At 44.1% G+C, this 22,542-nt stretch overlaps 1 protein-coding gene across 1 annotated transcript in view; it reads right to left on the bottom strand.

Annotated features, from left to right (window-relative positions):
* Nucleotides 1-2,329: 2,329 nt before the first annotated feature.
* The window catches only part of IGHMBP2 (immunoglobulin mu DNA binding protein 2), a 75,851-nt gene continuing 55,638 nt past the window's right edge, over nucleotides 2,330-22,542 (bottom strand). The window contains exon 15 of the mRNA XM_069739331.1: nucleotides 2,330-2,552. Coding sequence (XP_069595432.1) covers nucleotides 2,364-2,552 — 189 coding nt within the window. The 3' untranslated portion in view covers nucleotides 2,330-2,363. The remainder of the gene's footprint in view (nucleotides 2,553-22,542) is intronic.

The raw sequence follows: 22,542 nt of genomic DNA, 5'->3' as shown, positions 1-22,542 counted from the left end.
TTTCCGACGCAGACAAAAAACGTTCCATTGAACGTTTTTTTCCAGACGACGGTCCGCCAAATTCTGACGGATCCAGTACACGACGGACGAAACATGTGGCCATACGTCGCAATCCATCGCTAATACAAGTCAATGGGGAAAAAAACGCATCCTGCGGGCACATTTGCAGGATGCATTTTTTTCCCAAAACGACGCATTGCGACGGAGGCCAAACAATGCAAGTGTGTAAGTAGCCTGACTGCTACATTAGGTGCCGAGCTGTGATTGGCAGCATCTGGGAGGGAGATAAAATAAATATCTAAATACATGTCCAGTTGCACTACAAGCAGAGATTTCACATACTGCGTCCGAAAGCAACAAATATGATTATCTCTGCAATGGAGTGATATAATACAAAATGTAAAAAAGGGCCAGAATCATGGGAGCTCAGGGATTTTACAAGGAATGTAACTATATTTTTGAACAAGTGACAGGTCTTCATTAAAGGAAAGGTATCACCCAATATACCATGAACCGGGCATACCCAGGAGGGGCATGACTAAGCCGCTACTTGGTTTTCGATAGAGTTCCTGATGGTGGAGTTAGGCTTGTGCCGCCAGTAGCCACCAGGTACAACTCCTGGGCAGTCCCCAGTACAGCAACAGCTGACCTCAAGAGTCAGGATCGCAATCACAGGCACGGACTCAGAGTCACTACTGGACAGGATTCGGATACTGGTATAACAGATATTGGAGCTGGTACAGATTCTGGATCACCAAACAGGACAGGAACTAGTCCTGGTTAAGACAACACGGTTTCAGGAACAGGTTCTGGTTCAGACAACATGAGTTTCAGGAACAGGTTCTGGTTCAGAATGCACAGTTTTTCAGGGACCAGTTCAGGTTCAGACAACATGGGACTCAAGGACAGGGACCTGGCAACATACTAGTTGAACACACATCAAGTAGGGAAACTACAGGAGTTGCTCACGCACCCCCCTACGGGTGAGGGTGCCTTATATTTGATGCCTCCCAGCTACTGGATGGGAGCATTTCCAAAGTGCATGTGCTGTCCCTTTAACAGTCTGGGAGTGCCCACACACTAGACGCACCACCGGGTGACCTGCGCTGTGTGCGCAGGCCCAGACAAGCAGGAAGCCACAGCAGGGAACAGGGACACTGCCGTACAACCAATGAATATGTTGGCATCCCTATCAGGAGGATGTAGAGGGACCATGCAGGGACACTGGCATTGGTGTTACAAAAGATTCCCTTTCATATTTGTTATAATGCTTTTAACTTGTGATAAAATAAAGCAATGTTGTTCATATTCCTAATTTTAAAAAACTCATACTATTTGTGTATACAGCTCATCTGAAAACCTTATGTACGGTATATGTTTCCATGTTAAAAAACTTATCCTAGTGTCGTCTGATCCTGCAAGTCCTAGTACCTTCTCCCTATACCTACTTACTTCTTAAAGAGGTACTCTAAAGTTGTCTTCTGAGCAGCTCAGAGCTATGCAGTTTCCTTACTTCCTGGTTTCTGGCACGGTGAATACTTTTCCTTAAGTGACAGCTCTGGCAAGTAGTAGAGCTATACTATTATTAGACCTATAAAGCTCTGCACCATTTCTGCTGTGGCGCATTCAGCTATCAGTGGAATGTGAATAAGCACACAGCTCAGGACAGCGAGAGCTGTTATTAGGAGATCTGTTCTGGGAGAAGCCGATGCTGCAGGCTGGTGATTTTGCAAGATTTATAACAGCAGCTTGTTAGGAGCTGAGAGGGAGGTGAGTAGCTAATTGCTGTATTAAAATCAATGGGCTGGGATGTTAGGAGTTAACCCCTTTCCTGGAATGTAGCTACACTGCACACTCAGTCAGAGTCTTGGCTAAGCTCCATGGATACAAGCTGTACACTAGGAAAAATAAAAGCTCTCATATCAGGGGAATGACAGCAGATAGAATAAGCAAATCTTGCTTATTTTCAAACTAAAATTAAAGCAATTTAATAACTTGAGAATACCTCTTTAATGTTTACATTTAGCAGGTTAATACGAATGGGCAGGGTTTATTTTTTGTGGAAACACATAGGGCTGGATAGAAAAAAAATATACATACGGTAGCTTAATTAAAGGCTGCAATACCAGACACAGCTCACATACAATGGTAGTGCTATTTTTTTGTATATATTTGGCGGGTGGTGGGTGAAAACGCCAACAGACTTCTATCTCTTGATAATGTGGCCCTCTACACAAGGGGTTGTGTTGTTGTGCTAAATAATAAATTACAGAAAATAAATAATATGGATAGCAGTTATTGATCATATAAAACCATTCACAAGAAACAATTTCTTGGCATTATCTTTAATTATAAAAACTAATTCACTTTTCCCTTTTAACTCTTCTTTGATTTGATAAATCATTGATTTTCTTATCTAGTCTCCTCTGTAAATGAGCTTTCTTTGTTGGGTCTAGCGAGTGGTCTTTGTGGCCGCTTCCTGCGTAAAGCACGCCTTCCCGGCTGATTCTCAGTCGTGCATTTGCTTTTGCTTTATCGCCACAGCCATGAACCTAGAAGACATTAACACACGTAAAATTAGCAAAATTTATAATGGAGTCTACTTGATCAAAAGTAACATCTGGAAAACTTAATTCATCAGAAGAAACGGCGATAAACTAAAAAGGAAAAATGCTCCCCCCCCCCAAAGAAAGATAGTGACTTGGTGGTGCATATCATTTGATCGGAGAGCTTTATGATGATGTCCTCCTCTACTCTTGGAAACATTTTTGGTCTATTTTGATCTCGGGAACTTTTTTCCCACTTCAGCAATATTAATATGGTGGACAACAAGCAGATGTGATGAATTGGGTGCCATCTGCACTGCGCAGAGACCCTGGCATGGGGCTCAAGTATTAACCCCTTTACCCCCAAGGGTGGTTTGCACGTTAATGACCGGGCCAATTTTTACAATTCTGACCACTGTCCCTTTATGAGGTTATAACTCTGGAACGCTTCAATGGATCCTGGTGATTCTGACAATGTTTTCTCGTGACATATTGTACTTCATGACAATGGTAAAAATTCTTTGATAGTACCTGCGTTTATTTGTGAAAAAAAACGGAAATTTGGCGAAAATTATGAAAATTTCGCAATTTTCCAACTTTGAATTTTTATGCAATTAAATCACAGAGATACGTATAATGTATAATAATAATAAAATACGTCACACAAAATACTTAATAAGTAACATTTCCCACATGTCTACTTTACATCAGCACCATTTTGGAACCAAAATTTTTTTTTGTTAGGGAGTTATAAGGGTTAAAAGTTGACCAGCAATTTCTCATTTCTACAACACCATTTTATTTTAGGGACCACATCTCATTTGAAGTCATTTTGAGGGGTCTATATGATAGAGAATACCCAAGTGTGACACCATTCTAAAAACTACACCCCTCAAGGTGCTCAAAACCATATTCAAGAAGTTTATTAACCCTTCTGGTGCTTCACAGGAATTTTTTGAATGTTTAAATAAAAATGAACATTTAACTTTTTTTCACAAAAAATTTAATTCAGCTCCAATTTGTTTTATTTTACCAAGGGTAACAGGAGAAAATGGACCCCAAACATTGTTGTACAATTTGTCCTGAGTATGCCAATACCCCACATGTGGGGGTAAACCACTGTTTGGGCGCATGGCAGAGCTCGGAAGCGAAGGAGTGCCATTTGACTTTTCAATGCAAAATTGACTGGAATTGAGATGGGACGCCATGTTGCGTTTGAAGAGCCACTGATGTGCCTAAACATTGAAACCCCCCACAAGTGACACCATTTTGGAAAGTAGACCCCCTAAGGAACTTATCTAGAGGTGTGGTGAGCACTTTGACCCACCAAGTGCTTCACAGAAGTTTATAATGTAGAACCGTAAAAATAAAAAATCATATTTTTTCACAAAAATTATCTTTTCTCCCCCAATTTTTTATTTTCCCAAGGGTAAGAGAAGAAATTGGACCCCAGAAGTTGTTGTACAATTTGTCCTGAGTACGCTGATACCCCATATGTGGGGGTAAACCACTGTTTGGGCGGATGGGAGAGCTCGGAAGGGAAGGAGCGCCGTTTGACTTTTCAAAGCAAAATTGACAGGAATTGAGATAGAACGCCATGTTGCGTTTGAAGAGCCACTGATGTGCCTAAACATTGAAACCCCCCACAAATGACACCATTTTGGAAAGTAGACCCCCTAAGGAACTTATCTAGAGGTGTGGTGAGCACTTTGACCCACCAAGTGCTTCACAGAAGTTTATAATGCAGAGCCGTAAAAATAAAACAAAATTTTTTTCCCACAAAAATTATTTTTTTAGCCCCCAGTTTTGTATTTTCCTGAGGGTAACAGGAGAAATTGGACTCCAAAATTTGTTGCCCAATTTGTCCTGAGTGCGATGATACACCATATGTGGGGGGAACCACTGTTTGGGCACATGGGAGGGCTCAGAAGGGAAGGAGTGCCATTTGAATGCAGACTTAGATGGAATGGTCTGCAGGTGTCACATTGCGTTTGCAGAGCCCCTAATGTACCTAAACAGTAGAAACCCCCCACAAGTGACACCATTTTGGAAAGTAGACCCCCTAAGGAACTTATCTAGATGTGTGCTGAGCGCTTTGACCCACCAAGGGCTTCACAGAAGTTTATAATGGAGAGCCGTAAAAATAAAACAAAAATTTTTTCACACAAAAATTATTTTTTAGCCCCCAGTTTTGTATTTTCCCGAGGGTAACAGGAGAAATTCGACCCCACAATTTGTTGTCCAATTTGTCCTGAGTGCGCTGATACCCCATATGTGGGGGGGAACCACTGTTTGGGCGCATGGGAGGGCTCGGAAGGGAAGGAGCTCCATTTGGAATGAGGACTTAGATGGAATGGTCTGCAGGTGTCACATTGCATTTGCAGAGCCCCTAATGTACCTAAACAGTAGAAACCTCCCACAAGTGACACCATATTGGAAACTAGACGCCCCAGGGAACTAATCTAGATGTGTTGTGAGAACTTTGAACCCCCAAGTGTTTCACTACAGTTTATAACGCAGAGCCGTGAAAATAAAAAAGCTTTTTTTTTTCCCACAAAAAATATATTTTAGCCCCGAGTTTTGTATTTTCCCTAGGGTAACAGGAGAAATTGGACCCCAAAAGTTGTTGTCCTATTTGTCCTGAGTACGCTGATACCCCATATGTTGGGGTAAACCCCTGTTTGGGCACACGGGAGAGCTCGGAAGGGAAGAAGCACTGTTTTACTTTTTCAACGCAGAATTGGCTGGAATTGAGATCGGACGCCATGTCGCGTTTGGAGAGCCCCTGATGTGCCTAAACAGTGGAAACCCCACAATTATAACTGAAACCCTAATCCAAACACATCCCTAACCCTAATCTCAACAGTAACCCTAACCACACCTCTAACCCAGACACACCCCTAACCCTAATCCCAACTGTAAATGTAATCTAAACCCTAACTGTAACTTTAGCCCCAACCCAAACTGTAGCCCTAGCCCTAACCCTAGCCCTAACCCTAGCCCTAACCCTAGCCCTAATGGGAAAATGGAAATAAATACATTTTTTTAATTTTTCCCTAACTAAGGGAGTGATGAAGGGGGGTTTGATTTACTTTTATAGCGGGTTTTTTAGCGGATTTTTATGATTGGCAGCCGTCACATACTGAAAGACCCTTTTTATTGCAAAAAATATTTTTTGCGTTACCACATTTTGAGAGCTATAATTTTTCTATATTTTGGTCCACAGAGTCATGTTAGGTCTTGTTTTTTGCGGGACGAGTTGACGTTTTTATTGGTAACATTTTCGGGCACGTGACATTTTTTGATCGCTTTTTATTCCGATTTTTGTGAGGCAGAATGACCAAAAACCAGCTATTCATGAATTTCTTTTGGGGGAGGCGTTTATACCGTTCCGCGTTTGGTAAAATTGATGAAGCAGTTTTATTCTTCGGGTCAGTACGATTACAGCGACACCTCATTTATATCATTTTTTTATGTTTTGGCGCTTTTATACGATAAAAACTATTTTATAGAAAAAATAATTATTTTGGCATCGCTTTATTCTCAGGACTATAACTTTTTTATTTTTTTGCTGATGATGCTGTATGGCGGCTCGTTTTTTGCGGGACAAGATGACGTTTTCAGCGGTACCATGGTTATCTATATCTGTCTTTATGATCGCGTGTTATTCCACTTTTTGCTCGGCGGTATGATAATAATGCGTTGTTTTTTGCCTCGTTTTTTTTTTTTTACGGTGTTTACTGAAGGGGTTAACTAGTGGGCCAGTTTTATAGGTTGGGCCGTTACGGACGCGGCGATACTAAATATGTGTACTTTTATTGTTTTTTTTTTATTTAGATAAAGAAATGTATTTATGGGAATAATATATATATTTTTTTTTCATAATTTTGGAATATTTTTTTTTATTTTTTTTTTACACATTTGAAAAATTTTTTTTTTTCCTTTTTTACTTTGTCCCAGGGGGGGACATCACAGATCGGTGATCTGACAGTTTGCACAGCACTCTGTCAGATCACTGATCTGACTAGCAGCGCTGCAGGCTTCACAGTGCCTGCTCTGAGCAGGCTCTGTGAAGCCACCTCCCTCCCTGCAGGACCCGCATCCACGGCCATCTTGGATCCGGAGCTGGAGGGAGCAAGGAGGGAGGTGAGACCCTCGCAGCAACGCGATCACATCGCGTTGCTGCGGGGGCTCAGGGAAGCCCGCAGGGGGCCCCCTCCCTGCGCGGTGCTTCCCTGCACCGCCGGCACATCGCGATCATCTTTGATCGCGGTGTGCCAGGGGTTAATGTGCCGGGGGCGGTCCGTGACCGTTCCTGGCACATAGTGCCGGATGTCAGCTGCGATAGGCAGCTGACATCCGGCCGCGATCGGTGGCGCTCCCCCCGTGAGCGCCGCCGATCGCGCTGGACGTACTATCCCGTCCATGGTCATAGGGGCCCACCCCACATGGACGGGATAGTACGTCCGATGTCAGAAAGGGGTTAAAGAATTTTTGTGACTTAAATATTGATAGCCTATCCTAAGAAAAAAGTTGATAAAAAGGCGCCATGATGCTCCTTCATTATTGTGAAGGCATAGCGGTTTTTATAGTAAAGAAATATATCTTGGTACCGTGTTAGCCAGTAGATAGAAAAATATTTAGAATTGAGTCCTCAGTGGTTGATACCTTTTAATTGCTAACTGAAAAGATGGTAACAAATTGCAAGCTTTCGAGACTACACAGGTCTCTTCATCAGGCAAAGACTAAAACAAATTCTGAAGAATCACATATTTATGCACAACATAGAGAAAAAAAAGGGGGGAAAAACATGGATAAGACAGGTGACATGAAGCAGAATTATCATGAGTGATAAACAGTTACGTCCATAAATATTGGGCCAGCTCTTAGATAAGGATTGTTTTATTGTCCTCTGATTGGGGTCTGGTTCTGTTGTGATGACCCCACATGGTCTGAAGGGCAAGTTCCTTAGTTGATGTAAAAAGACATGAATCCATGCTACACATTCATTCCTGCACTGAGAGTGTCATAGGTCGTCATCAGTTTATATTCCCAGACTCTTCTGTCTCTCTGGGATTTGAAGCTACCTTTCAACACAAGTAATTTCATGTCCATAATGTTATGATTTGGGAGACAGAAATGTATTGCCACAGGTAGATCCATTCTTTTTTCTCTTATTGTATGGCGATGAGAGTTCATCCTTGTTCTAAGCTTTTGCCCTTTCTCCCCCACATACAGACCCCCAGTTGGACATTTAGTACAAATAATTAGGTACACCACGTTAGAAGTGTCGCAGCTGAAAGTCCCTGGTATCTTGTAGTCCTGATGTGAATTGGGGATCTTTATCTTGTCCGTGGTCATTATAAAGGCCCCTTCACATTAAGCGACGCTGCAGCGATACCGACAACGATCCGGATCGCTGCAGCGTCGCTGTTTGGTCGCTGGAGAGCTGTCACACAGACCGCTCTCCAGCGACCAACGATGCCGGTAACCAGGGTAAACATCGGGTAACTAAGGCAGGGCCGCGCTTAGTAACCCGATGTTTACCCTGGTTACCATGCTAAAAGTAAAAAAAAACAAACACTAGATACTTACCTACAGCCGTCTGTCCTCCAGCGCTGCGCTCTGCTTCTCTGCACTCCTCCTGTACTGGCTGTGAGCCGGAAAGCAGAGCGGTGACGTCACCGCTCTGCTTTCCGGCTCACAGCCAGTACAGGAGGAGTTGCAGAGCACAGCACCGGGGACAGACAGCGGTAGGTAAGTATCTAGTGTTTTTTTTTTTTTTACTTTTAGCATGGTAACCAGGGTAAACATCGGGTTACTATGCGCGGCCCTGCGCTTAGTTACCCGATGTTTACCCTGGTTACCAGTGAAGACATCGCTGGATCGGTGTCACACACGCCGATCCAGCGATGTCAGCAGGAGTCCAGCGACGAAATAAAGTTCTGGACTTTATTCAGCGACCAACGATCTCCCAGCAGGGGCCTGATCGTTGGTCGCTGTCACACATAACGATTTCATTAACGATATCGTTGCTACGTCACAAATAGCAACGATATCGTTAACAATATCGTTATGTGTGAAGGTACCTTAAATGGACAGGTTTTACATTTTTTCTGATTGCAAGGAAAGGTACCTGCAGCTGTTGAAGAGGACAGGGAGCTTCTGACAATGATGCTTCTTAGATTTGGGGGCTGCCTAAAACACAGTAGTGGGGTCTGGAAAAATGGATTGTAATCGGACATCTTTTTGTAGTAAAGGTTGTAATTTCCGTGCAGCTCCCCTTAGCACCTCCAGATTTGGATTGTAGGTGACTACTAGAGGTACCCAGTTATTTTCTTCTTTAGCTTTGAAATGTAGGAGGTGATTCCTTGATATTCTGGTGGCTCTTGTAATCTGGTTTTCCATTATTCTTGGATGGTAGCCCCGATTCAAAAAGGTCTTTCTGAGGCGACCAAGCCTTCTAGCGGTTCTTATAAATGAGCAGATGTTACCGGTACCACAGCTGAGGTCCTTTAAAGTAAATGGCCCTAAGGTGCAGTACCAGTCACAGCTTTGCCAGCGCTGAAATTCAAGACTAAGGGTGCAATGATATTGAAGCCGGTAGAATCTCTAGCTGCTATGCAGGATGTTTTAGCCATGCTATTATCTAACTTTTTTACCAATATCTTGGACTTTGTATTTATCCACAAATAAAGAACATTTGTTTGCTTGTGAAGCCGGAGTTTTCATTTTCTGCACTGATGTTACTGCGTTCAGGCTAAGAAGTCTCATGAAGGACATCAGATGAGGGTGAGCTGGATTACTGTCCTCCTGTTTCATGGCGGTGAAGAGCAACAGCAACTTCATTCTGCTTATTGGCTGGGGTCTTACTGATAAATGATCTATGCTAAGGAATTGTCATCATCAATATTTACATTCCGAAAAGCCTCTCAAAGAAAAGACTAAATGATATTACTAGGTAAGAATCTTGATTGCAGACTCTCTTGTTTATAAGTGTATTTGTTATATACAGCTATGGCCGAAAGTGTTGGCACACTTGAAATTACTCCAGAATGTGAAGTATTTCTTCCAGAAAATTATTACAATTACACCCAGAATAATCCATCATATTCCAGATAGAACATGTTTCCACTGCTCCAGGGTCCAGAGGTGGTGTTTTTTACACTGCTTCTGATGCTTGGCATTGTGCTTGGTAATGTAAGGATTGCATGGAGCTGTTCATGATGGAAACAAACTCAGGTCATGAAGCTTCAGCTGTACAATTACACCCAGACTAATCCATCATATCCCAGTACAAGGGAGGGCAACAAAATTAATAAAGGGGATGGGGGAACTACAATACCCAGAGAGATTAGCGAAATTAGGATTATTTAGTCTAGAAAAAAGACGACTGAGGGGCGATCTAATAACCATGTATAAGTATATAAGGGGACAATACAAATATCTCGCTGAGGATCTGTTTATACCAAGGAAGGTGACGGGCACAAGGGGGCATTCTCTGCGTCTGGAGGAGAGAAGGTTTTTCCACCAACATAGAAGAGGATTCTTTACTGTTAGGGCAGTGAGAATCTGGAATTGCTTGCCTGAGGGGGTGGTGATGGCGAACTCAGTCGAGGGGTTCAAGAGAGGCCTGGATGTCATCCTGGAGCAGAACAATATTGTATCTTACAGTTATTAGGTTCTTTAGAAGGATGTAGATCTGGGGATTTATTCTGACGGAATATAGGCTGAACTGGATGGACAAATGTCTTTTTCCGGCCTTGCTATCTATGTTACTATTTTGTCACTCCACAGAACACTTTCCACTGCTCCAGAGACCAGACATGGTAGTTTTACACCACTTCTGATGCTTGGCATTGTGCTTGGTAATGTAAGGCTTGCATGGAGCTGCTCATGATGTAAACTCAGGTCATGAAGCTTCAGGTCTACAACTATACCCAGACTCATCCATCATATCCCAGATAGAGTGATTTGTCACTCCACAGAATATGTTTCCATTGCTCCAGAGACCAGAGGTGGTGGTTTTACACCACTTCTGATGCTTGGCATTGTGCTTGGTAATGTAAGGCTTGAATGGAGCTGTTCAAGATGGAAACTCATGCCATGAAGCTCCAGGTGCACAGTTTTTGTGCTAATGTTCATGCCACAGGAAATGTGGACTCTGCAGTTCTGGAGTCACTAGAGCATTGGTAGTTTGTCTACCCTCTGCTCCTCAGCACTCAGTGACCCCGCTCTGTCATTTTACATGATCTATGATTTGCTCCATGATGCAGACGTGATCTGAATTGTGATGAGACGATTATACCGGTTTCTCTTAATGACAATAATAATCCACTGAATGAGCCGGATATTACTCCATTACTATCAGTATATTAATCTGAAGTGTTATCACATTTCTTATTAAATAGACTTTTTTTTAAATAAAATAAAAATGTCCCAAAGAAAATTAATTGCTTTTCTGGGCAAAGATAAAGGTTGGGAAGCATGATTTGCATTAAAGAATAGAGAATATAAAAAGCTATTTCAGGCCGCCACTATATATCACAGCTATACAGTAGATGGAGTGCTGGTAGCGGATGAAGTTTTTAGAGTAAAACGGGCTACCATTTTACAATTTAGCATCATTTTGTCTATCAAAATCCAGCTTACTGAATAGCCTCACAAATATCTGCTGGACTACATCCTTGACTGAGCATGAGCCCTGCTCCATTCACTGTCTGTGGAGATAATGGAGGCATCACAGGGCTTTCAATGGAAACGTTGAAAAAAGCAGGACCACCACAAACTCCTCCTCATGGTGGCCAAGAATCGAGAGGGAACTGGGAGCTCAGGAACCCCATTCTGATGATTTCTGGAGGTTCCAGGGGTCTTGTGAATTCTTAATTAATATCCATCGGGGTAAACCGCTTTAAGAATGGATGGACAATCATTCTGAGTATTTGTCATACAGTGATGTGACCGGTGTAGAGATCCGTAGCCTATTTTGAGGGTGCCAGGAGTTGGACCCCTGCAGATCAGATACTGATGACTGCACATTCCCTTTATTTTGTCATCATTGCATGATATTATCACACTAGCTGCCATATACACTCATGATAATGCTATCAACAAAAGAACAAACTTGTCCAAAGGAGCTGTTTCTGATGGCTATTGGATTGGGTACACTGCTTGCTGTGAGTTCTGCTGCCTCTCTGCCGAGTTATCTGTGTGTCTGGACAGCTTCCAAAATTACTATTCTGCAGCTGTCGTTTGGTCTCGCACTGATCGTAATGTGTGACAGGATCAGACAAGGCTCATTCAATCTGTCTTTGTCCCTGTGTGTTACCCAGCAATGTTCTGATCTCATAACTCCCTTTCAGATAGCATCTGGAACACACAAGCAGGCCGAAGCCTAATCTAATGGGTGCCATGATGAATGGACCTCCCGAAGATAAGGCATTGTTCCTCAACTCTAGTCCTCTCTGCCCAACAGATCCTGTTCTCAGGATCTCCTTAGTATTGCACACGTGATGGAATTACCTCCTGGGCAATGCTAAGGAAATCCTTAAAACATGATCTGATGGTGGTTCTTGAGGACTGGAGTTGGTGAACGCAGACGTAAGGGGACATGGGCATAGATGGCTATAGCACTGCCCAATAGAGAGCTCACATGCTGCTTTATTCACACAGATTGAGGTGTTTTAATATTACTACATGTTTAGGAGTTTGCTTAGAAGTAATATATGTCCTTTATGACCTGCATAGCCACTACAGTAGAAGTAATGAGGTTGACCTGTAGTAGTAGACACCACTGAATGGTTAAAAGCACCGGGAATGCAGGACGCTAAGATATCTTAGAGCGCCTTTATCTTTGCCAGTTACGGTTTGGACCCCCATCATTTATAGATTGATGACCACCACCATTATTTCTTGGAAAACCAGTTTACTCCTACTACTTTTCCTTCCACAGTCTTCAGTCAGTCATGCAGATGCCTGTGCATCAAGAAACTATGGTGAAATCATGGCTTAGGCTATGAGAAGCCTTTGGGGAATAAAATTATTGGGGTCCTTTATCGCCCTCTAGGACCAGGACTTATCCCCACTGTCTCTTCTACTTTTCTCAGTTAGATAAGAAAGTTGAATAGCCATTCGGGGATGTCCGTTTTCTACAAAGTTGAGCTGTGTAAGGACTTCTCATGTAAGTAGTGACTGTCAGAGCCACAACTTAATGAGTGAGTGGCCCTACAACAAGGTTTTCAAAGGTTCTCCAACTTTTAAACTTTCCCCAGGGAATAAACACCCACTGAAATGGTTACTGAATTTAGACAAAAATGCAAGTACCATTTGGACCAATTAGACTTGTCTATGCAACATGCATGGACCCAGCATACTGGCAGAAGCCACAACTACATATTGATGCAAGTTTATGGTGTTGGCTTGTGTTGGGGTATTTTCTAACGTACACAACGTATCTCAGAGCATAGAAGTCTCTACGACAAGATGTGATGTTGCCATATGACAAGTCAATACAAAGGCAGCCGTAATGTGACAATACACATTAGATGACCATCAGCCAAACCTGGTGATTTTACAGGAACTGGACGATCATCTAATGTGCAGCACGGTAACCGTGAGACAGAAGTTGGAGGAAAGAAGGATCAGGCAGTTGGACTTTATCCAGTTTAATCCTTTGTTCTCCAATTAATAAGCCAATTGACTTGTCTGTTGGTGACATACTTTCCTCTCCCCACTGAGAACATATACACGCTCAACCTTGGCCAAAAAAGCATGTATGCTTATGAAGGGGGATATCAGGAGGAATAGCGGTTGACCAAACGCACTTGTTCAGCCGACATCTAGTTAAGATATATGGCCACTAAGATTGACTTCACACATCTGCAATTCAGGGTCAGTGTCCTCGATATCCGGACCAACGAGGGTCTCCTCACCCAAATGCAACAGACTCGTTATTGTCTATGAATCTGAGGAGTTCAGAACAGGAGATCTGCGCCTGTTCTGGACAATGTGGTCTACTAACAGACCGTATATTGCAGATGCATGAGGCCAGCCTTATTTAGAGAACTGTAATACAGTGGTCTACAATTCTTTAGAATGCTGGGAGTTCTAGTTCGTCAACAGCTCATACTGTGGTGACTGGCGACCAAAAAAATCAATGTACTATCAGCAAGGGAGCTGAATAAAACAGCAAAAAGATGACATAACGCCATACTCTAGATCAGTCTGTTATGGCTAATAACAGGGCACAACAGATAGGATTGAAGTGCTCAGCTAATGTGGGTACGCTGGCTTATACCGTGTCCCTTTATATGAAGAAGGTCAGCACCCCCGCTCCACTTCTTCACTCGTACTGTAGGATCTATCAACCTTTCTGCAGGATTATTACATCCACCACAATGATAATATCAGGAAAGAGGAACCACATTGCTATAATAAATGAATCACAGGGAAACCCAACTAAATGCTATTGGTTTACATGTTAATGCTGTATTAGTTGGTTTCTACTAAACATGGTCTAATTAGGGATCCCAAAGGACGGCACTAGGAACAGATGCGCTTTCCAAGCCTGCAGGCATCTATACAAGCCACATGAGTTGGCATCCATCACTCATCAGGGAACAGAGGCATACCGGGAAAATTAACTCCTTCTTGGCCAAGCTATGGTGCTGATCTGAGAGCTCACCAAGTGACAACACATGGCCATGCTTCTTATTGTTGTCCTCGGTTACCACTGATTTGCCGGAATATATCATTCCCATAACCACAAAGATGAATTCTTGTCTTTTAGACATATCACAAAACTTTTAGTTTTGGATTCTCACCATACAGAGGGAAAAATACGGTAAGTATTTGATGCACTTTTTCCACCCACAGAGAATGGAGAGGTCTGTAATTTTTATCATAGGTACAATTGAACTGTGAGACAGAATCTAAAAAAATCTAGAAAATCACATTGCATGATTTTTACATAATTATTTAGCATTTTATTGCATGAAATAAGTATTTGATACAATAGAGAAACAGAACTTAATATTTGCACAGAAACCTTTGTTTGCAATTAGAGGTCAGACGTTTCCTGGTCTGGAGACTGGCTAGGCCTCTACAGGACCTTGAAATGCTTCTTACGGAGCCTCTCTTTAGTTGATCTGGCTGCGTGTTTCAGGTCCTTGTCTTGCTGCAAGATCCAGCCACGACCCATCTTCAATGCTCTTATTGAGGGAAGGAGTTTGTTGGCCAAAATCTTGCGATACATGACCCCATCTATCCTCCCCTCAATACCGTGCAGTCATCCTGTCCCCATTGCAGAAAAGCACCAAAGTATGATGTTTCCCCCACCACGCTTGCAACGTTGTACTTAGGCTTGTACTCCTCCTTTTTCCTCTAACAAGGCGAGTGGAGTTGATACTAAAAAGATCTATTTTGGTCTCATCCGACCACATGGCTTTCTCCCATGCCTCCTATGGATCATCCAGATGGTCACTGGTGAACTTTAATCAGGCCTGTACATGTACTGGTGTGAGCAGGGGAGCTTTTCATGCCCTGCAGGATTTTAATCCATAATGGCGTAGTGTGTTACTAACAGTAATGCTTGAGACTGTGGTCCCAGCTCTCTTCAGGTCATTGATCAGGTCCTCCCATGTAGTTCTGGGCTAATTCCTGACCTTTGTTAGAATCCTCCTTACCCCACGAGGGGAGATCTTGCATGGAGCCCCAGACCGACGAACATTGACAGTCATATTGTGTTTTGTCCATTTTCTAATAATTGTGCCAGTAGTTGTTGCCTTCTCACCAACCTGCTTGCCTATTGTCCTGTAGTCCATTCCAGCCTTGTGCAGGTCTACAAATTCCCCCCTGGTGTCCTTAGACAGCTCTTTGGTCTTGGCCATGGTGCAGAGGTTGGAGTGTGACTGAGTGTGTGGACAGGTGTCTTTTATACAGGTAACAAGTTCAAACAGGTGCAATTAATATACGTAATAAGTGCAGCGTAGGAGGGCTTCTTACAGAAAAACTAGCAGGTCTGTAAGAGGCAGGATTCTTGCTCATTAGCAAGATAAAATATTTACCGTATATACTCGAGTATAAGCCGAGATTTTCAGCCCAAATTTTTGGGCTGAAAGTGCCCCTCTCGGCTTATACTCGAGTCACGGTAGCGGTGTGGTCGGCGGGTGAGGGGGAGAGGGCGCTGAGGCATACTTACCTAGTCCCAGCGATCCTGACGCTCCCCCTGCCGTCCCACGGGCTTCTGTGCTGCAGCTTCTTCCCCTCTTCAGCGGTCACGTGGGACCGCTCATTAGAGAAATGAATAGGCGGCTCCACCTCCCATAGGGGTGGAGCCGCCTATTCATTTCTCTAATCAGCGGTAACGGTGACCGCTGATAGAGAAAGAAGCTGCAGCACCGAAGACAGCTGTGACAGGCGGGGACAGCGCGAGGATCGCTGGGACTAGGTAAGTATGTCATATTCACCTGTCCACGTTCTAGCCGCCGGGCGCCGCTCCATCTTCCCGGCACCGCTCCATCTTCCCGGCGTCTCTCCGCTCTGACTGTTCAGGTCAGAGGGCGCGATGACGCATATAGTGTGCGCGGCGTCCTCTGCCTGATCAGTCAGAGCGGGGAGACGCCGGGACCGGACGCTGGGAGCTGCAATCAAGAGAGGTGAGCATGGCTTTTTTTTTTTTTTAATTGCAGCAGCAGTGGCCATGGCGCAGATTTATGTGGAGCATCTATGGGGATATGTGAACGCTGCAGAGCACTATATGGGGCACAGCCAAGGGGGAGATATGAACGCTGCAGAGCACTATATGGGGCACAGCCAAGGGGGAGATATGAACGCTGCAGAGCACTATATGGGGCACAGCCAAGGGGGAGATATGAACGCTGCAGAGCATATATGGGGCACAGCCAAGGGGGAGATATGAACGCTGCAGAGCACTGTATGGGGCACAGCCAAGGGGGAGATATGAACGCTGCAGAGCATATATGGGGCACAGCCAAGGGGGAGATATGAACGGTGCAGAGCACTGTATGGGGCACAGCCAAGGGGGAGATATGAACGGTGCAGAGCATATATGGGGCACAGCCAAGGGGGAGATATGAACGGTGCAGAGCATATATGGGGCACAGCCAAGGGGGAGATATGAACGGTGCAGAGCACTATATGGGGCACAGCTATGGGGAATATGAACGGTGCAGAGCATATATGGGGCACAGCTATGGGGAAATATGAACGGTGCAGAGCACTATATGGGGCATAGCCAAGGGGGAATATGAACGGTGCAGAGCACTATATGGCACAGCTATGGGGAAATAATGATCTATTTTTATTTTTGAAATTCACCGGTAAATGCTGCATTTCCACCCTAGGCTTATACTCGGGTCAATAGGTTTTCCCAGTTTTTTGTGGCAAAATTAGGGGGGTCGGCTTATACTCGGGTCAGCTTATACTCGAGTATATACAGTATTAATGCAATAACATGCAATTTAATTATGCAAGAATCATACAATGGGATTTTCTGATTTTTATTCTTGGATTCTGTCTCTCACAGTTGAAGTGCACCTACAATAAAAATTACAGATCTCTCCACTCTTTGTGGGTGGGAAAACTTGCAAAATCGGCAGTGTATCAAATACTTATTTCCCCGCTGTATGTTAAGGTGTAGGTTTGGCAGAATGGATAAGAGCCTGTAGGATGGATTGTGCCTATCATATCATCCCCAGTGCCTAGTTGAGGACCTTCAGACATATCAATACAAACCTGGGTAGCTACAGACAGTCTTAGCAATGATGAGAAAATTAACTTTGTTCGATTATTATTATTTGGCAAGGGCTCCGAGGACAGTCCGGGGAAGTTTTCCAGCTCCCCTATTCTAAAATCTTCTCTTCAGCCTTCAATGATGGGGCCACTGTTTTAGCAGGCACTGAAATCCTTCGCTTGCCCTGTGCGATCCATGTCAATGGGAGAGTAGTGTCTATACATGTACACGCTTCCATTGCCCGTCAGAACGGTAAAGCAATCAATCAGCGCTGAGCGACTGTGTTACATAGGGCTTAGTGACGAGAGCTGGAATACTACATTCTCCCTACACAAAACCTTTTAAGCTCCTTACTCCAGCTCTACATACTCAGCAGAATGCCGGCCGTCGGTGGAGACACGGGCATTTCTTGCATTAGTAAAATTGTGCTTTGTAAGCTAAATACTCCATATGTTAATAGGAGGCTCAATGCTGCAGATTCTCTTGCTCTACAGAGCAAAAACACAACATCATACAAAGCATAGATAGAAGACATGTTGGCCCGTTCTAATTAGACATGTAATATTAGAGCTGCAGCACTTAAACTTGTGAAGAAAAGTAACATGAAAGGCATACATTACAACAATGGCCATCCATGGAGGGGGCTCATCACAATGTTGCCTAAGACCAGGGGTCCCCAACTCCAGGCCTCGAGGGCCGCCAGTGCAGGTTTTCAGGATTTCTTTAGTATTGCATCGGTGGTAATGTGATCATCTGCACAGGTGATGATTCCAACCCTTGTGCAATACTAAGGAAATCCTGAAAACCTGCACTGTTGGCGGCCCTCGAGGCCTGGAGTTGGGGACCACTGGTCTAAGACCATGGCCATCAATAAACATCCTCCAAGCGGAACCTCTCCCAACCATCCAGGAGCAATGTGGTGATGGGCAATGCTGGAGACCAAGTTACAAGGCAAAAGTGATAACTAAGTGGCTCCAAGCATTGAAGTTTTCGGTACATAAGCAGGAACCTACACAATCCTCAAAACTGTGATAAATGTCAACCCTGAATAAGTAAGAATATGCTGTCATCAGCCAGGATTTCGGCCAGAAGCCGATATCCAGCTGTCAGGGCGAAGGGCAGAAGTCTGGAAAATAAGGGTCAACATTGTGAAAATGGAGTCTGCATGAAGTTCAAGTATGTCAATAAAAATATAAAAATGTACCAAATGCTTATATTGTACTTCAAGAAGCCCTGGCACTTTTATATTCATTAAATGGGTATGTGCATGTAATGTAGCGTGATTGTATTACTACAGTCACCTCCCGCTGCTCTCTCCGGTATCCGGCATGGTTCTGCTCCTCTTCTCAGTGCGATTAGTCGGCTCACTCTATTAGTAACTAGTCCAGAAGTCTCTGCTACAATGAAAGCCTTAGGACCCTCATACTGGCACTCCATAGGCTTACAATGTAAGTCACTTCTGGGTCCTGCAGAGCGCAGCATGACCCAGAGAGTCTGCAGAGCGTAGCATGACCTAGAGAGTCTGCAGAGCATAGCATGACCTAGAGAGTCTGCAGAGCGTAGCATGACCTAGAGTCTGTAATGCGTAGCATGACCTAGAGAGTCTGCAGAGCGTAGCATGACCTAGAGAGTCTGCAGAGCGTAGCATGACCTAGAGAGTCTGCAGAGCGTAGCATGACCTAGAGAGTCTGCAGAGCGTAGCATGACCTAGAGAGTCTGCAGAGCGTAGCATGACCTAGAGAGTCTGTAGAGCGTAGTATGACCTAGAGAGTCTGTAGAGCATAGCATGACCCAGAGAGTCTGCAGAGAGTAGCATGACCTAGAGTCTGCAGAGCGTAGCATGACCCAGAGAGTCTGCACAGCATACCATGACCTAGAGAGTCTGCAGAGAGTAGCATGACCTAGAGAGTCTGCAGAGAATAGCATGACCTAGAGAGTCTGCAGAGCATAGCATGACCTAGAGAGTCTGCAGAGCATAGCATGACCTAGAGAGTCTGCAGAGCGTAGCATGACCTAGAGTCTGTAATGCGTAGCATGACCTAGGGAGTCTGCAAAGCGTAGCATGACCTAGAGAGTCTGCAGAGAGTAGCATGAACTAGAGAGTCTGCAGAGCGTATCATGACCTAGAGAGTCTGCAAAGCGTAGCATGACCTAGAGAGTCTGCAGAGCATAGCATGACCTAGAGAGTCTGCAGAGCGTAGCATGACCTAGAGTCTGTAATGCGTAGCATGACCTAGAGAGTCTGCAGAGCGTAGCATGACCTAGAGAGTCTGTAGAGCGTAGCATGACCTAGAGAGTCTGTAGAGCGTAGCATGACCCAGAGTCTGCAGAGAGTAGCATGACCTAGAGAGTCTGCAGAGAGTAGCATGACCCAGAGAGTCTGCAGAGCATAGCATGACCTAGAGAGTCTGCAGCTCATAGTCATTAATGAGTGCAGCCCATAGTCATTAATGAGTGCAGCCCATAGTCATTAATGAGTGCAGCCATAGCCATGAGTGCAGCCATAGTCATTAATGAGTGCAGCCGTAGTAATTAATGAGTGCAGCCATAGCCATGAGTGCAGCCATAGTCATTAATGAGTGCGGCCCATAGCCATTAATGAGTGCGGCCATAGCCATTAATGAGTGCAGCCATAGCCATTAATGAGTGCAGCCATAGCCATTAATGAGTGCAGCCATAGCCATTAATGAGTGCAGCCATAGTAATTAATGAGTGCAGCCATAGCCATGAGTGCAGCCATAGCCATTAATGAGTGCAGCCATAGTAATTAATGAGTGCAGCCCATAGCCATTAATGAGTGCAGCCATAGTCATTAATGAGTGCAGCCCATAGCCATTAATGAGTGCAGCACATAACCATTAATGAGTGCAGCCATAGTCATTAATGAGTGCAGCCCATAGTCATTAATGAGTGCAGCCATAACCATTAATGAGTGCAGCCATAGTCATTAATGAGTGCAGCCATAGTCATTAATGAGTGCAGCCATAGTTATTAATGAGTGCAGCCATAGCCATTAATGAGTGCGGCCCATAGTCATTAATGAGTGCAGCCCATAGCCATTAATGAGTGCAGCCATAGCCATTAATGAGTGCAGCCATAGCCATTAATGAGTGCAGCCATAGCCATTAATGAGTGCAGCCATAGCCATTAATGAGTGCAGCCATAGCCATTAATGAGTGCAGCCATAGCAATTAATGAGTGCAGCCATAGCCATGAGTGCAGCCATAGTCATTAATGAGTGCAGCCATAGTAATTAATGAGTGCAGCCATAGCCATGAGTGCAGCCATAGTCATTAATGAGTGCGGCCCATAGCCATTAATGAGTGCGGCCATAGCCATTAATGAGTGCAGCCATAGCCATTAATGAGTGCAGCCATAGCCATTAATGAGTGCAGCCATAGCCATTAATGAGTGCAGCCATAGTAATTAATGAGTGCAGCCATAGCCATGAGTGCAGCCATAGCCATTAATGAGTGCAGCCATAGTCATTAATGAGTGCAGCCCATAGCCATTAATGAGTGCAGCACATAACCATTAATGAGTGCAGCCATAGTCATTAATGAGTGCAGCCCATAGTCATTAATGAGTGCAGCCATAACCATTAATGAGTGCAGCCATAGTCATTAATGAGTGCAGCCATAGTCATTAATGAGTGCAGCCATAGCCATTAATGAGTGCGGCCCATAGTCATTAATGAGTGCAGCCCATAGCCATTAATGAGTGCAGCCATAGCCATTAATGAGTGCAGCCATAGTCATTAATGAGTGCAGCCCATAGTCATTAATGAGTGCAGCCATAGTCATTAATGAGTGCAGCCCATAGCCATTAATGAGTGCAGCACATAACCATTAATGAGTGCAGCCATAGTCATTAATGAGTGCAGCCCATAGTCATTAATGAGTGCAGCCATAGCCATTAATGAGTGCAGCCATAGTCATTAATGAGTGCAGCCATAGTCATTAATGAGTGCAGCCATAGCCATTAATGAGTGCAGCCATAGCCATTAATGAGTGCGGCCCATAGTCATTAATGAGTGCAGCCCATAGTCATTAATGAGTGCAGCCATAACCATTAATGAGTGCAGCCATAGTCATTAATGAGTGCAGCCATAGTCATTAATGAGTGCAGCCATAGCCATTAATGAGTGCGGCCCATAGTCATTAATGAGTGCAGCCCATAGCCATTAATGAGTGCAGCCATAGCCATTAATGAGTGCAGCCATAGCCATTAATGAGTGCAGCCATAGCCATTAATGAGTGCAGCCATAGCCATTAATGAGTGCAGCCATAGCCATTAATGAGTGCAGCCATAGTCATTAATGAGTGCAGCCCATAATCATTAATGAGTGCAGCCCATAGTCATTAATGAGTGCAGCCCATAGCCATTAATGAGTGCAGCCCATAGCCATGAGTGCAGCCATAGCCATTAATGAGTGCGGCCATAGCCATTAATGAGTGCAGCCCATAGCCATGAGTGCAGCCATAGCCATTAATGAGTGCAGCCATAGCCATGAGTGCAGCCATAGTCATTAATGAGTGCAGCCCATAGCCATGAGTGCAGCCATAGCCATTAATGAGTGCAGCCATAGCCATGAGTGCAGCCATAGTCATTAATGAGTGCAGCCCATAGTCATTAATGAGTGCAGCCATAGCCATTAATGAGTGCAGCCATAGTCATTAATGAGTGCAGCCATAGCCATTAATGAGTGCAGCCCATAGTCATTAATGAGTGCAGCCATAGTCATTAATGAGTGCAGCCCATAGTCATTAATTGGTGCAGCCATAGTCATTAATGAGTGCAGCCATAGCCATTAATTAGAGCAGCCATAGTCATTAATGAGTGCAGCTATAGTCATTAATGAGTGCAGCCCATAGTCATTAATGAGTGCAGCCATAGCCATTAATGAGTGCAGCCATAGCCATTAATGAGTGCAGCCCATAGTCATTAATGAGTGCAGCCATAGCCATTAATGAGTGCAGCCATAGTCATTAATGAGTGCAGCCATAGCCATTAATGATTGCAGCCATAGTCATTAATGAGTGCAGCCATAGCCATTAATGAGTGCAGCCATAGCCATTAATGAGTGCAGCCATAGTCATTAATGAGTGCAGCCATAGTCATTAATGAGTGCAGCCCATAGCCATTAATGAGTGCAGCCATAGCCATTAATGAGTGCAGCCATAGTCATTAATGAGTGCAGCCCATAGTCATTAATGAGTGCAGCCCATAGCCATTAATGAGTGC

Source organism: Ranitomeya imitator, chromosome 9 (assembly GCF_032444005.1).
Source record: "Ranitomeya imitator isolate aRanImi1 chromosome 9, aRanImi1.pri, whole genome shotgun sequence".
Lineage (NCBI taxonomy): Eukaryota > Metazoa > Chordata > Amphibia > Anura > Dendrobatidae > Ranitomeya > Ranitomeya imitator.
Note: the sequence above shows the minus strand (reverse complement) of the source record. Positions and strands in the feature narration are given on the sequence as shown.